This window comes from Penaeus vannamei, chromosome 4 (genome assembly GCF_042767895.1).
Source record: "Penaeus vannamei isolate JL-2024 chromosome 4, ASM4276789v1, whole genome shotgun sequence".
NCBI classification, from domain to species: Eukaryota; Metazoa; Arthropoda; class Malacostraca; order Decapoda; family Penaeidae; genus Penaeus; species Penaeus vannamei.
The window spans coordinates 51568167-51580666 of record NC_091552.1 but is presented as its reverse complement, the minus strand read 5'-3'; the positions used below and the strand labels follow the sequence as shown (position 1 = coordinate 51580666).

The 12500-nt window shown below is 38.1% G+C and overlaps 2 protein-coding genes across 7 annotated transcripts in view; one reads left to right on the top strand and one right to left on the bottom strand.

Annotated features, from left to right (window-relative positions):
• Positions 1–1459: 1459 nt before the first annotated feature.
• Positions 1460–6112, bottom strand: RpS9 (ribosomal protein S9). Of its 3 annotated transcripts, XR_003477184.2 has the most exons (6): positions 6048–6074; positions 5741–5833; positions 2745–2874; positions 2239–2425; positions 1956–2128; positions 1460–1677 (listed from the first exon to the last, which is right to left on the bottom strand). XR_003477184.2 is itself a non-coding variant. In XM_027373886.2 (5 exons), exons 2-5 carry the CDS (start codon positions 5831–5833, stop codon positions 1503–1505), a joined length of 585 nt encoding a protein of 194 aa, XP_027229687.1. In that variant the 5' UTR covers positions 6048–6112; the 3' UTR covers positions 1460–1502. The 3 variants fall into 3 exon arrangements, 2 of the variants coding, with proteins under 2 accessions (XP_027229687.1, XP_027229688.1); XM_027373886.2 differs by lacking the exon at positions 1956–2128 and having other exon boundaries at positions 6048–6112; XM_027373887.1 differs by lacking the exon at positions 1956–2128 and having other exon boundaries at positions 5987–6059.
• Positions 6113–11571: 5459 nt separating this feature from the next.
• LOC113804042 (F-box/LRR-repeat protein 18) overlaps positions 11572–12500 on the top strand; it is a 13732-nt gene continuing 12803 nt past the window's right edge. For 2 of the 4 annotated variants that reach the window (XM_070121211.1, XM_070121210.1), the window contains exon 1: positions 11572–11741. In XM_070121211.1, the coding sequence (XP_069977312.1) occupies positions 11605–11741 (137 nt within the window). In that variant the 5' untranslated portion in view covers positions 11572–11604. Of the gene's footprint in view, positions 11742–12281 lie in introns of those variants that run through there. The other 2 variants (XM_070121209.1, XM_070121212.1) reach the window with 2 other exon arrangements.

The window sequence follows — 12500 nt, the reverse complement described above, 5'->3', positions numbered from 1 at the left end:
AAGGTGAAAAATCATATTTCGCTAGACCTCGAAAGTGGCTTCTACCACCTTAAAAAAATCAGGGGAGATTCGGAGACCCCAAAACTTTGGAAATGCATACAAATCGAAATTGGCAAGGTGCAATTTTTTGGCCGAAAAACTTGGTAGATGATCCACTATACTGCAACATTTTATGAGCGGCCATGTAAAATGTCAGAAGCATAGCAACGCTCAGAGACAGTCACCAACATCCTCACACAGCCAGAGTTCTTAATGTCTGTTTTATATAAAAGGCACGAAGTGCTAATAAAGGGGGGGGGGGTACAGGGGGTCTTCCCTGGTCTAGGGCATAAATATTAGGTAGGAAAGGCTGGGTTTGTTTTTTGGATTCGCGTGATAGTTTTTGGGAAAGTGCGTGCCCCTCTAACCGTTCATGACCCTGTAGACCACCCATTTCACTGTCTGATCGGCAGATGTCAATTTATCTATCTGGTTAAATAGGCAGTTACTTGCTGTAGGTTTCCATTATTTTTTATTTATTTATTTTTTTACTTTCCCAGTTACCCGGACCCTTGCAGGCCTAAGGTCTAATACGGTCTTTGTTCTAACAATGTCTCCGAAAACAAGTAGCCAGTTTCCTTTCGCTGCCTTGTGACAGTTACATCTACGTCCCAAGCTAGTGCACTTTCTTCCCTGACTGACTACACTGGCAAACCTATTCCTGCCCAACCTCATGCCTCTTAATACTTGTACCGGAACGGTTTCAGACTGATTCAAAGACAGGGACTAGCTAGACTGTAAAACGCCCTGCTTGCTCGCATCGTGTAATGCAGTGGCACTAGTGCTACACTATTCCTCCCAGAGGCCAGCAAAAGTCCTATACCATTATTACTTAGATTAGCTTCTACAGACATGACAAAATAGATAGATTCGCAGGCTGAGGCAGGGTGGATCCCAGCATTGAGTTACAGTCTGTCCGTCTCCCAAGCCCCACCTCATCCCCTCCCCATTATTATTATTTTTTTTGTTTGTTTGTTTGTTTTTGTTTCATAGGACATCCAACTAAATCCTTTTGAAGTCCATATATTTACAAAATTAAGCTTCACAGGCTTTGGTTAAAGGTTTTGCTGGTTGACAAGTTCCATAATACAATCATGCCAGTTATGGATTTCCCATGTGAACAGAGGAAAGATCTGGGTGGCAGGGAGGGTTATGGGGGGGCGGTATGTGGGAGGGTGACAAAATTGGTATTCTGAGCATTTCATTAACTTTTCAAATCTGTATGACCATGTCAAATCATCTGTACACTGGGGACCATGAGCCAGGAAAAGTTTGGGAACCACTGATTCAAGTCATGAGGACAGGACAATTCAAGAGGTATGTTCCCTGTCTTGAGACAATCATCTTGATGATTAATGAAGTTCATTTAACACTAATAAGAAACCATCCAGGGCCATATTTTATAAAGTGATAAAGAAACTTTTTATAGTTCCCTTCCTTTATTGCAACAGGAAACCACGGATCTAATCAGATTCACCATCGCCCTCATCAGCCTTTCCGCTTCCCTTACGGAGGTTCTTCCTCTTGACACGGCCTGGGCGTCCACCACCGAATGGACTCTTGAGGGAGAAGTCAATGTGCTTCTGGGAGTCTAGACGTACAATGAATGAGGGTACATTCACGACCTGCTTGCGCACCCTGATCGAAGTAAAAAATCAGTTCATTATAACATGTTCCTGAACTCAAGCATAAGTAGATCTGTATTACATTGCACTTCATATTACATCATTCACTTTATTACTACTTTCATCTCCAAATGAAATTTATTTAAAAGTAGGTACTGAAATACATATTTTTTTTTTTGTAAATCTTAAGCAATTAGAAGAGAATATTTAGAAAACAAAATTTACTCCTTAGTTTTCAAACTACAGGTCTAAAATGCCTTTGTTTCCGAAAACATGGAAAAAGCAGCTCACCATCACAGGAAGCTCAAGCTTCACTAAGGTTAATGTGGGCCGTAGTATCATCGCAATTAAATGAGACGTTGCTAGGATATACCTAGTCAAGTGGCCTCTAGAAATAACTGAACATGAATATACCAAATGTATACTGAGGGAGGGTTGACCAATGAAGTCACATATGGTCTCACCTGTAAGTAAACAAAATCCATCTGGTATCTCCCCACAATTCCAATTACTATTCATAAAAATTATTTAGATGGTTCTTGCATAATCCTTCTGTAATAACATTAAGATTTACCTGATGTGGCCCTGCTTGATGAGGACACGTGCGTGATGGATGGACTTAGCCAGTCCAAGCTTGAAGACCTGTGTCTGCAGGCGACGTTCCAAGAAGTCCTCATTCTTCAGACCCAACACGTAATCAAGCTTCATGCGGGATTCCTCCAGGACACCAGTACGAACCAAGCGACGAAGCAGAGCATTACCTATGGAGAAACTCAAAGCCTTAGTTTCATGAGAATAATAAGACTGCTTCCATACTAAATGATAAACTGGCAGATGATCTTGACCTCACTAAAATATACAAAGTTTTGTCGGCCTCTGCTGAAGCACTATAGACATGGGAGACATTGGGATACATGTGACCTAAAGTAATGAGTACAAGAATGATACTTGTACTTCACTCGAAGGTAAACTAGAATAACTGTCCCTAATTATGCCTTCACTTTTTAGTGATTCGCCAAACCTGTGCAAAACTGCAATTACTTTTACATAATTGTTCCAACTCTTTACATGTCAACTTACCTTGGAAAAGCCTTCTTGGGTCCTTCTCATCAAGGGTTAGGAGCTCTCGGGCAGCCTTTCGGATCTTGGCCAAGAGCATCTTGACAATCCATAATTCCCTCTTGTTACGTAGCCCATACTCTCCCAGAAGCTATGGATAAAGGGAAAATTAAATCATGGTTAGGTTCATCTAAACCGAGTGCAAAAATCTAATAAAGTTAAGAGGTTCATATTGCTTCTGAGAGCCATCTGGAAAAAGCGTTGTCTTTCAGCTATTGACAACGTTACACTACTAGAACTAGTAATAACCCAACATTAAATGGGGTTACAGATATAATTATATTGATTGGGGGTCAGAACGACAAAGGTTGGGAACCAACTGCTCTAAGCTGTAGATGGCCATCTTCACTAATTTTGACTAGCTTAAATAGAAATGGACCCACAAGTGCAGTCATAAAGGATTCAATTATTGGTCATATCTATCTCACCTGTTCACCCTTTGTTTTTACTTTTGCCAAGTATAATTTTTATTTTTAAAATACTCCATGTCAATATCAATCAGATATAGCCAAGATTAGGTGTTCATTGTAGTATCACTTTGTAAAATGTACTTATTCAGAAGAGTAATCTAGAACACTGATTACCTAGCACAATGGATTAATCAAAATCCATGGAAAATTAACAACTTATTCCATCAATCTTTGTGATGTACATTTCTTGAAGGCTTGTTTTGCATGGGTTATTCAATATTTTGACTGAAGATGTATAAACAGGTTAATCTTGACAGTATAGACAGTTAGGGCAAGCTGAATACAACATTTTTATAGATGATAAAAAGGTGCAGTCGTTTGTACAGAAATAATAGTACAAGAAACCAAGAGCGACGCGGAGAGGGAAATGGACAGTGCTGTCTTATAGAGAAAGAAATGGAATAAACAGTAAGCTGCAGCAGCCTAATTTATCAGCAAAGGATGAAAATGCCCGCTGCATATCACAGCTGAAAGTCCACAACACCCTCAACACAGGAAGAATTCTTAATGTCTATTTACTATAGGTACGAAGTGCTAATAAATAGGGGGTACAGGGGAGTTTCAGACAAACAGTAACACTACAATTAAAGGAAAATCCTCTAGCAGGATGAAGCCAAGCCAAATACCTAGGTCACTACCAATTTGGACAATTAACGCAAGGCCTTCTCAGACACACGGGGCTATCTGCCACACCTTACATTTACTCCCGCAATATTTAATCATTTAAAAAGTTTGATCCTACTATTTAGTCATACTGGACCACTGAATCTCATGGTGACACTGGGTACACATATCCACAATAGAATGACCAGCATGAACATCCTTAGTCATCTTATTGGTTAATCTTTAGGGCAAATAGAATATTCTTCTAGAAGTACAAAGTTGTAGTTAATACAAGAAATAATTTGCAGACACCAATGGAAACACCACATGAAGGAAAAAGTATCTACCTGGTGCCCCTGGGTTTCAGCTCCATCTTGCCATGCATACCAAGGTGAAAATGTTTTCACCCCTCTAGCACGCCCAGTCATGGCAACTTAGATGAATAAACTTTTTGATGTGGAGTTGGGGTCTTTGGTGAGTGCATCTATACTGTATAGAATTCTTTAAATTTTCATTGCGACTTCATAGAGGTTTCTAATATTGAATATAATTGGTTGGGTTTGATAGAAAGCTTATGGCAATTTGTAAGAAAGAATGGTTAATGGGGATTTGTAACCAATTTCTTGGTGAAAAGGATAGTGTAATAAGGAAATCAATGGTAGAGGTTACGGAGATGGACGCACGTAGATAGAGAGAAATGGACACCGCCATGTTATAGAGCGGAAAAAATAGAGTGGGATGGAACTTAGAATAAGTTGCGCAGGACTTATATTTACCATTAAATGGAAAAAAAAAAAAAAACGCCGCTATGCTCTGCGTAGAGACGGAGTCGAAACTAGATGTGTCTAGTTTACTGTATTTCCTTTTTCAATACCCACGTTCTCTAAATGTCACGCTTCCTTTGCACTACTTTCAACCAACGTGGAAGCATTACCGATTACTAATATTTTAATCCATTACTTAATACTATTTCTACCAACATTTCCGCTCTTCCTTTAATGCTTATACATTTAAGTATTGTCCTTTGTAATATATATTTTATGATTCATAATTTCGTTATCATAACGTAGATTCACTGTTAATAATGGAATGACGTTACTGCCTCTTTCCCTTAAACCCACTCGCGCCGGGTACATTTTGTAGCCAAAATTTAAAAAATCCGGGCAGCTACAAAATCGGCGGGCGGAGCCTCCCCGGAGTCTGTCCGCCCACCCAGCCGCGCGCCGCTTCTGCCTCGGAGCACGGCTCCGAGACAGCATCGCACTGGCGGGCAGCCCGACACTGTTTATTTTTTCCCTGTGTCTCATATGTGACACCCGGGACGAATGGGTTAATTGCCTCCCATGTCGGAAAAACAATGTTCATTACTTGAACACTTTCCGGTAAGCTCTTGACGTATAAGGACCTAGCAAGTAGTGTGCGCGGTGTGACATGTGGTAAGTTAAGAGATATTTGTGTCAGTGTTTGTTTTATATTTATAGGTTTTAAAGACATTGAAAAAATAGTGTATATTTTATCATGGTGGATAAAAAGCGTTATTCAAACATTCTTTACGGTCGGTGCTGAATTCGTGGAGGAATCCGCCGGCCGCACGCCCTGCCATCGGTGGCCCTTGCATGCCCAAATGCAACGCCATTCATGGAGACGCGACAAACCCCAAAATGATAATGGAAAAGTTAGATGCAATTTCACTTCGCCGGGGACTTTGCCAAGCACATGTTAAAAATGTAGTATCCGGCGGATAAATCGAGCCAAGACTCGCGCCTGGCGACGCAACATCGCCTGGAACGAGTGGCGACCGCAGACGAGACCCGCGGACCAGACTCCGAAAGCCAAGTTCCACAGAATCGGATAATTTCACTTCTTCACTTCCTCGAGCCTTACCTTCAGCTCCTGGTCGAGGCGGGACTTCTCGTAGGGCCTCCTGGGCGTGGAGTACCGCTTGCTCTGCACGCGCTTTAGCCTGTGGTTCACCATCTGAAAAACAAACAAGATTCCCTTCAACTCGTGACGTGGTTTTCAATCCTTGAATATCTATCTGAACCGAGGCCCATCGGCGTTGTAAACGACACTGGTTCACTCCCACACTATTGCACGATATATTTCTCACATTCACGGCGGTATATTCACTTTGAATTAACAACGATGAGAGGAAAAGAGAGACGGCGAGGAGATCACTCTGCTCCCATACCTTTGCGGCTCTGAAAGAACGAGGGAAGAGGCAGGGAGCAGTACTATAACATTCGAGGGACCCGATATGTAAGGGTCCCTAATATAATTTTTATCCTTATTCTATCTAGGCGTCATCTATTACCAAGAATTTATGTTTTATTATTTTTTTATATCTATTGTTCTCGTAGATATCATTACTGACTTTGGTGCTCTTTGTAGTTATATTCCCAATTGATGTTTGCAATCCCTTTTCCTTCTGCTTACTTTCTTTTTATCAACATCATAGGTGTTCCCTCTCCTCGTGATGATGGTGATAAAGACAATAATACTAATAATGATATTATTACTGAAATTCTTGTGATTATCATTGCTATTATCATTATCATCATCATTGCTAATGTTATTGTTAATATTATTATTATTGTCAAATTATTATCATTTCTTTTATTATAATAATTATTAACATTATTGTTGCTATCATTATTATCATTATCATATATTATCATTATTGTTATTATTATTACCACCATTATTATATCTATCATCATCATTATCATCTTCATTACTATTATTATTATTAATATCATTATCATGACTATTACCATTCTCATCATTGCCATGATTATTACCATTATCATTATCATGACTATTACCATTATCATTATCATCATCACCAGCTTCATTATTATTATTATTGTTATTATTAATAATAATATTATTATTATTATTATTATTATTATTATTATTATTATTATTATTATTATCGTCATCATCATCATCATCTTCATTGTCATTATTATCATCTTTATTATTACTTTTATCATTATTATTATTACTTTTATTATTATCACTATCAATATGATCATTATCATTATTACTTTCATTATTATCATCATTATTATTATTACTATCATTATTATAGTTATAATTATCCATATTATTATTATTATCATTATTATAACTATCATTACTAATATTATTGTTATCATTATTACCATCGTTATTACAATTATCATTATTATCCTCATTATTATATTCGTTAACAGTTTCATCATTATTATCAATTTAATTATAACAATAATACTGATACTAATATTCTCTTTCTTGTTGTTCTTGTTATGATAAAAATTACTATTATCATTATTAATATTATTAGTATTAGTATTATACTAATAATATTAGAAATTATAACTAATTTCTATCATAACAAGAACAACAAGGGTAATAATAATAATAATAATAATAATAATAATAATAATAATAATAATAATAATAATTATAATAATAATAATATTGATAATGTTAATAACAATCATAATAATAATAATGATAATAATAATAATAATAATAATAATAATAATAATAATAATAATAATAATAATAATAATAATGATAATAATAATAATAACAATGGTAATAATACATTGATAGTAATAATATTAACAACATAATACTTATAACAACAACAATACTGCTACTGCTGCTACTACTGCTTCTAATGAAAATAATAATAATAATAACAATAATAATGATAGCAGTAATGATTATAATAAAAATGACAATAATAATGATCATGATAATAACAATAGTTATTATAACACTAACAAGATCATGATGATTATAGAAATAGCATCACTACACTATTATCACCATTGTCATCATTACTATCATAGTCATTGCAAGTATTGTCAAAGTTCTTATTGTTATTGTTATTATTACTATTGTCGTTAGTGTTATTGCTATTATTACTATCATTATCATTATCACTTTCATCAGCAATCCACTGATATTTCTTTAAATTGTTTTCCAGACACTGACAGAGTTATGGCACACAAGCCTGAAAATAAGTTCAGAGTGGAATGAGTCGATCAGAGCCAGAAAATTCGGATAACCCAGCTGTGGACAGGGACACGGATGATACTTATGTTGGACCAGAAAGAGGGAAGGCAAAAAGAGGAAGAAATGTGTGATAGAAAGAAAGGGCTTAGGAGTTCAGAATGGATGAAAGGTGTATGTGGATGTGTGCGCTAGAGAGAGAGAGAGAGAGAGAGAGAGAGAGAGAGAGAGAGAGAGAGAGGGAGAGGGAGAGGGAGAGGGAGAGGGAGAGAGAGAGAGAGAGAGAGGGAGGGAGGGAGCGAGGGAGAGAGAGAGAGAGAGAGAGACAGAGAGAGAGAGAGAGAGAGAGAGAGAGAGAGAGAGAGAGAGAGAGAGAGAGAGAGAGAGAGAGAGAGAGAGAGAGAGAGGGAGAGAGAGAGAGAGAGAGAGAGAGAGAGAGAGAGAGAGAGAGAGAGAGAGAGAGAGAGAGAGAGAGAGAGAGAGAGAGAGAGAGAGAGAGAGAGGGGGGGGGGAGGAGGAAGAGAGAGAGGGAGAGGAATATGTCACAATATCAGTCCGTGGAATTTTGAATGAAGGTAATGAATGGCTACCGAGAACACATATCTCATGTGGTCTACAAACTCACTAGATTTGGCTAAATATGTGGCAGACTGCCTGTGGTCATCGCTTGTTTCAGAGTTGAGACACTACTTACTCAAGCAAGCACAAACAATAACAAAATTATAAACATAATCATATGTTCTCGTACACCCTGTAATTTTCCCCAACCATCTACTAGTTGGGTTTCTCTGCATTTTTGTTGTTGTTGTCAGGAAGAATATTTCAGGCTCTGAAAGCTAACCTTTCAAGAAACAAAGTGGAAAGACACTCGTTGGGCACAGAAAATTATAGCATCATGAAAATCCACTGTCTTTATGATAGCTTTTAATATGCTGAATCTTAAAAACTCAACCGTAGTTCTGAGACATTGCTAAGAAAAACGCAATTGAGTGCAGTAACCATGTCGTCTATATCTTTCGAGATAACCTACTCAGCGGAAGGAAACGGGGAAACCATCAAAAGTTCGTTAATTGATTTCACTGTGTAATGTGGCACAAGGAAGGACTAATCGCGAAGGAAATCGAAAACAAAAATTTTCAGAGGCTATGCGCGCGCACACACACACACACACACACGCATACACACACACACACACACACACACACACATACACACACACACACACACACACACACATATATATATATATATATATATATATATATATATATATATATATATATAAATTTTCCCCACTAGTCTCATCATTCTATTACATGATGGTAAGGTTTCAGAGCCTGAAATTAATGGGTATTCTTGTAATTTAATATCATTGATAAAATGTTACAGTGAGAACACAAATGGAAAATTACAGAGGAAAGCTTCAGCTAAAACACTCGGTAATGTTTGTAGATCACATCAGCTATGCAATCCCGGTTTACCGGTCTGTTTCCCCCATCCGAAATTCCTCTTTTTATACCACCAAAGTGCGTCACCAAAGTGTAGCTGCCTGGGCCAAGGTCTATAAATGTGCCTATTTAATCCTTGGCACGGGCCTTATCCTGGCAGAACATGCGAGGTGAAGGTTTAGGCAGGGTGGCATCCCCCTTGAAAGGGAGATAAGGGGCAAAGCGTCCTATATGCCATCAATGGACTCTCCTATCGGTACCTTCGACTGAAGAGAATTTCAGTCCATGAGGAAAAAAATCCTGCTACACCGGTAATCATTCGTTCCCTGCATTCAAAATATAAGGGTTAGAATTGCCTTTATCAGATTTACTCTTTCGTTTCATAAGCAACGTTTATGGGAATTATGTGTAATAAAATAATGAGCAAAATATGCTCCCACGCTACAGCAAAAACATTTTATTTTATTGCATTACAGGACAATTGATGGAAGTTGACTGCAAATTACGGTGAATTTTTAGGCCATATTACTAAATAATAGATCCTTATAGGCATCCATGTGGCTTCAGAACGATTCTGAAATAGAATCTGGAGTAGGAATCGGTTGGGGGCTATGCTAATATTAACCCCCCCCCCCCATTAGGAAATTTGAAATGGTGCCCGCGGGATGGTGCCCTATGGACTGCTGGTTTGAAAGCAGTCTGTGAACATCTGCTTCATAATTGCAGTTGTGACGCTTGAATAACTTTTCTGACCACTGTTTTAAGCCCAACATTTCGAACATTTCATGTCACACATTACACTGGTGTAGAAACTGGTGTGAATAGTTATTTACGGCATCGAGCAATAACGAAAAGATCATTGAAGTTGGTTAACGACGACCTTGGAGTAAAGCACTACACATATATTCTCTTTCTTTCCCCTTTTCTCATTCCTTTATATGTATTGACTCTAATATATGACCATTGTGAAAATGATAAAGGGGCTGATACTCTACTAGAGGAATTAGACCTTGAAATTCTGTTTAATTAAAAATGCAAGCATAAGATGATTGCCAAGAATCTGTAAATCTGACTGACTTTCAATCTAACATAAAAGGTGAAGGGAAAAACACAAAAGCGCTATCGGAAAGGGAAACATTTCCCAATGACAGACCATTTACTGTAAACTTAAGCACAGAACAGCAATGCTTTATAAGACTACAGTCCCTCCAATCTCGGGATAGGAATAACTAGCAGGTCAGTCCGACGGTCGAAGACTACGATTCACCAACTCTTTTTTATTCGAATCACCTCACTCAATACGTGTGCTTATGTATCCTTGGATTTCTATATACAATATTTGCTGCCCTTAACAACACATTGCTGTTCTCAAAGAGACTTAGCGAATCAGAGGACTCCAGCCCAGAGCTGGAATTCTACAGAAATTTGTCTTCAAAATGGAAACAAAAGATGACCGACGGATGGTGATGTCACTACGGATTTTTTTTTTTTTTTTCTGTAGGCTGTATTTTTGTGATTTATTTATGACTACCGATAGTTTGATGCAAATTAAGTGTTTAAAGCAATATTTAAATATTTTCCCATGTTCAAAAAAATTTAAAATGGAAATTCTTTGAACCATCCTGGTATGAACTGATTTAATGTGACGAACTGAACGATGCGGCGGAAATTTCACTCGATGTCATTTCAGCTAGGTCTTCCATCTGGCATCGCAAAGGCAAAGCCACAGTCCCATAGAGTATCCAGGGAATCCTATAATTATGAGACTGACCATACACACACAGTAACTGTAACCTAATATTCATCCGTTTATGATAGTGCATAGTTCAATTTCATTATTTATATCCGTTATTTATATCAACTAATGTTTAGAATACAGCAGAGATGCTGTTACGGAAAAGCGGCCAACCCTGCTTCAGTTGCCAGTTTTATTTTCCTGAAAGTGGACGGACTATAGAATTGTGTTCTGTGAAATACACTTTAAATGCATAATATAATGAAATCATAACGATATGATTTAATAATCATTATGAGAACTTCAATTTCACTGTGCATATTTACTGATACTATGAAGCAATTAGCCAGAGATATCTTGAGCAGCCTTTTGACCACATTACGGAACAACATAATGAATTAGCGGAATAGCATCTTCAAGGATTAAGAATTTACTGACTTTATTAAATAAAACGATTGACGGGTGCTTGTATTTAGGAAATAACGGAGTGTTGGATTTGCGGATTTGCGGATTCACAATCCCTGGTCCCCTGGAGTTAGAAAAACGCGGAGGTTGAGATGGACGTAAACATTGAGAATTTGCCTGATGAGATTATTATTCAAATCTTGCATTTTCTCAGCAGTGAAGACCTCATTTCCGTGTCATGCGTGAGCAACAGACTCAGCGCCATCGTGAGTGACAGGGACATCGTGAGGTAACGTTACTCATGAGGTCTGCAAGGCCTGTTCTGACGAGTCACACTATCTCTTACTCATGACTGTCAGTGATTTATGCACCATGACCGCACATTTCAGTAATCAGGGGGATTATATGTCTGAAATACATGATGCTCTTAAATTGATTTGCTCAGACTTACATATTGAGGGTATATGGGGTACACTCGTGGTATACAGCCGTTTATATAAATGCAAACATTGAATGGAACTTCAGATCAGGTCATTCAAAACTCTTTTCATTTGAGCCATTTCCTATGTAAATTTCAAACAAAAAAATGCAACCCCACAATAGCTTTCGTCGTGTTTCAAACTAATTTAGCTTTTCCTTCGCAACCGAAGCACAACTATGAAACTGGTCCCGAGAGCTGGGGAGGGCATGATGCATATCAGGGAATTTGGGGGGGGGGGTAATTTCGAGAAATATTGCCTACAAAATCTTCACCTTGTATGTTCTAGCAGAGGAGAGCCCAGATTCAGGAACAGTTTTAACCACATCTTACCTTCAGCCTTAACTCCAGACGGGCCAGGCTGCGGGTCACTGGGATGACCGGGGTCATCCAGGTTTATTGGCGAGAATTGTGATCGCCTTCCGCCGTCCCTTATTGGACAGCGGAGGCTACAGTTTCGCGACCTCAATGAAGAACTGGTGGTGGACCTGTTGTTTGTCTTTTCTGTAATGACACGGTGTCTTACAGTGAGGCCATTGTACTTCACTGAAACTACACTGTGAATTAGCA

What these genes read in the sequence shown, in the direction of transcription:
- RpS9 (XM_027373886.2), bottom strand. Translation starts at nt 5,833, where the DNA reads ATGGTGAACCACAGGCTAAAGCGCGTGCAGAGCAAGCGGTACTCCACG. An exon ending in CCCAAGAAGGCTTTTCCAAG is followed by an intron (nt 2,426 to 2,744) that starts GTAAGTTGACAT and finishes GTTTCTCCATAG; the next exon opens with GTAATGCTCTGCTTCGTCGC. An exon ending in ATCAAGCAGGGCCACATCAG is followed by an intron (nt 1,678 to 2,238) that starts GTAAATCTTAAT and finishes TACTTCGATCAG; the next exon opens with GGTGCGCAAGCAGGTCGTGA.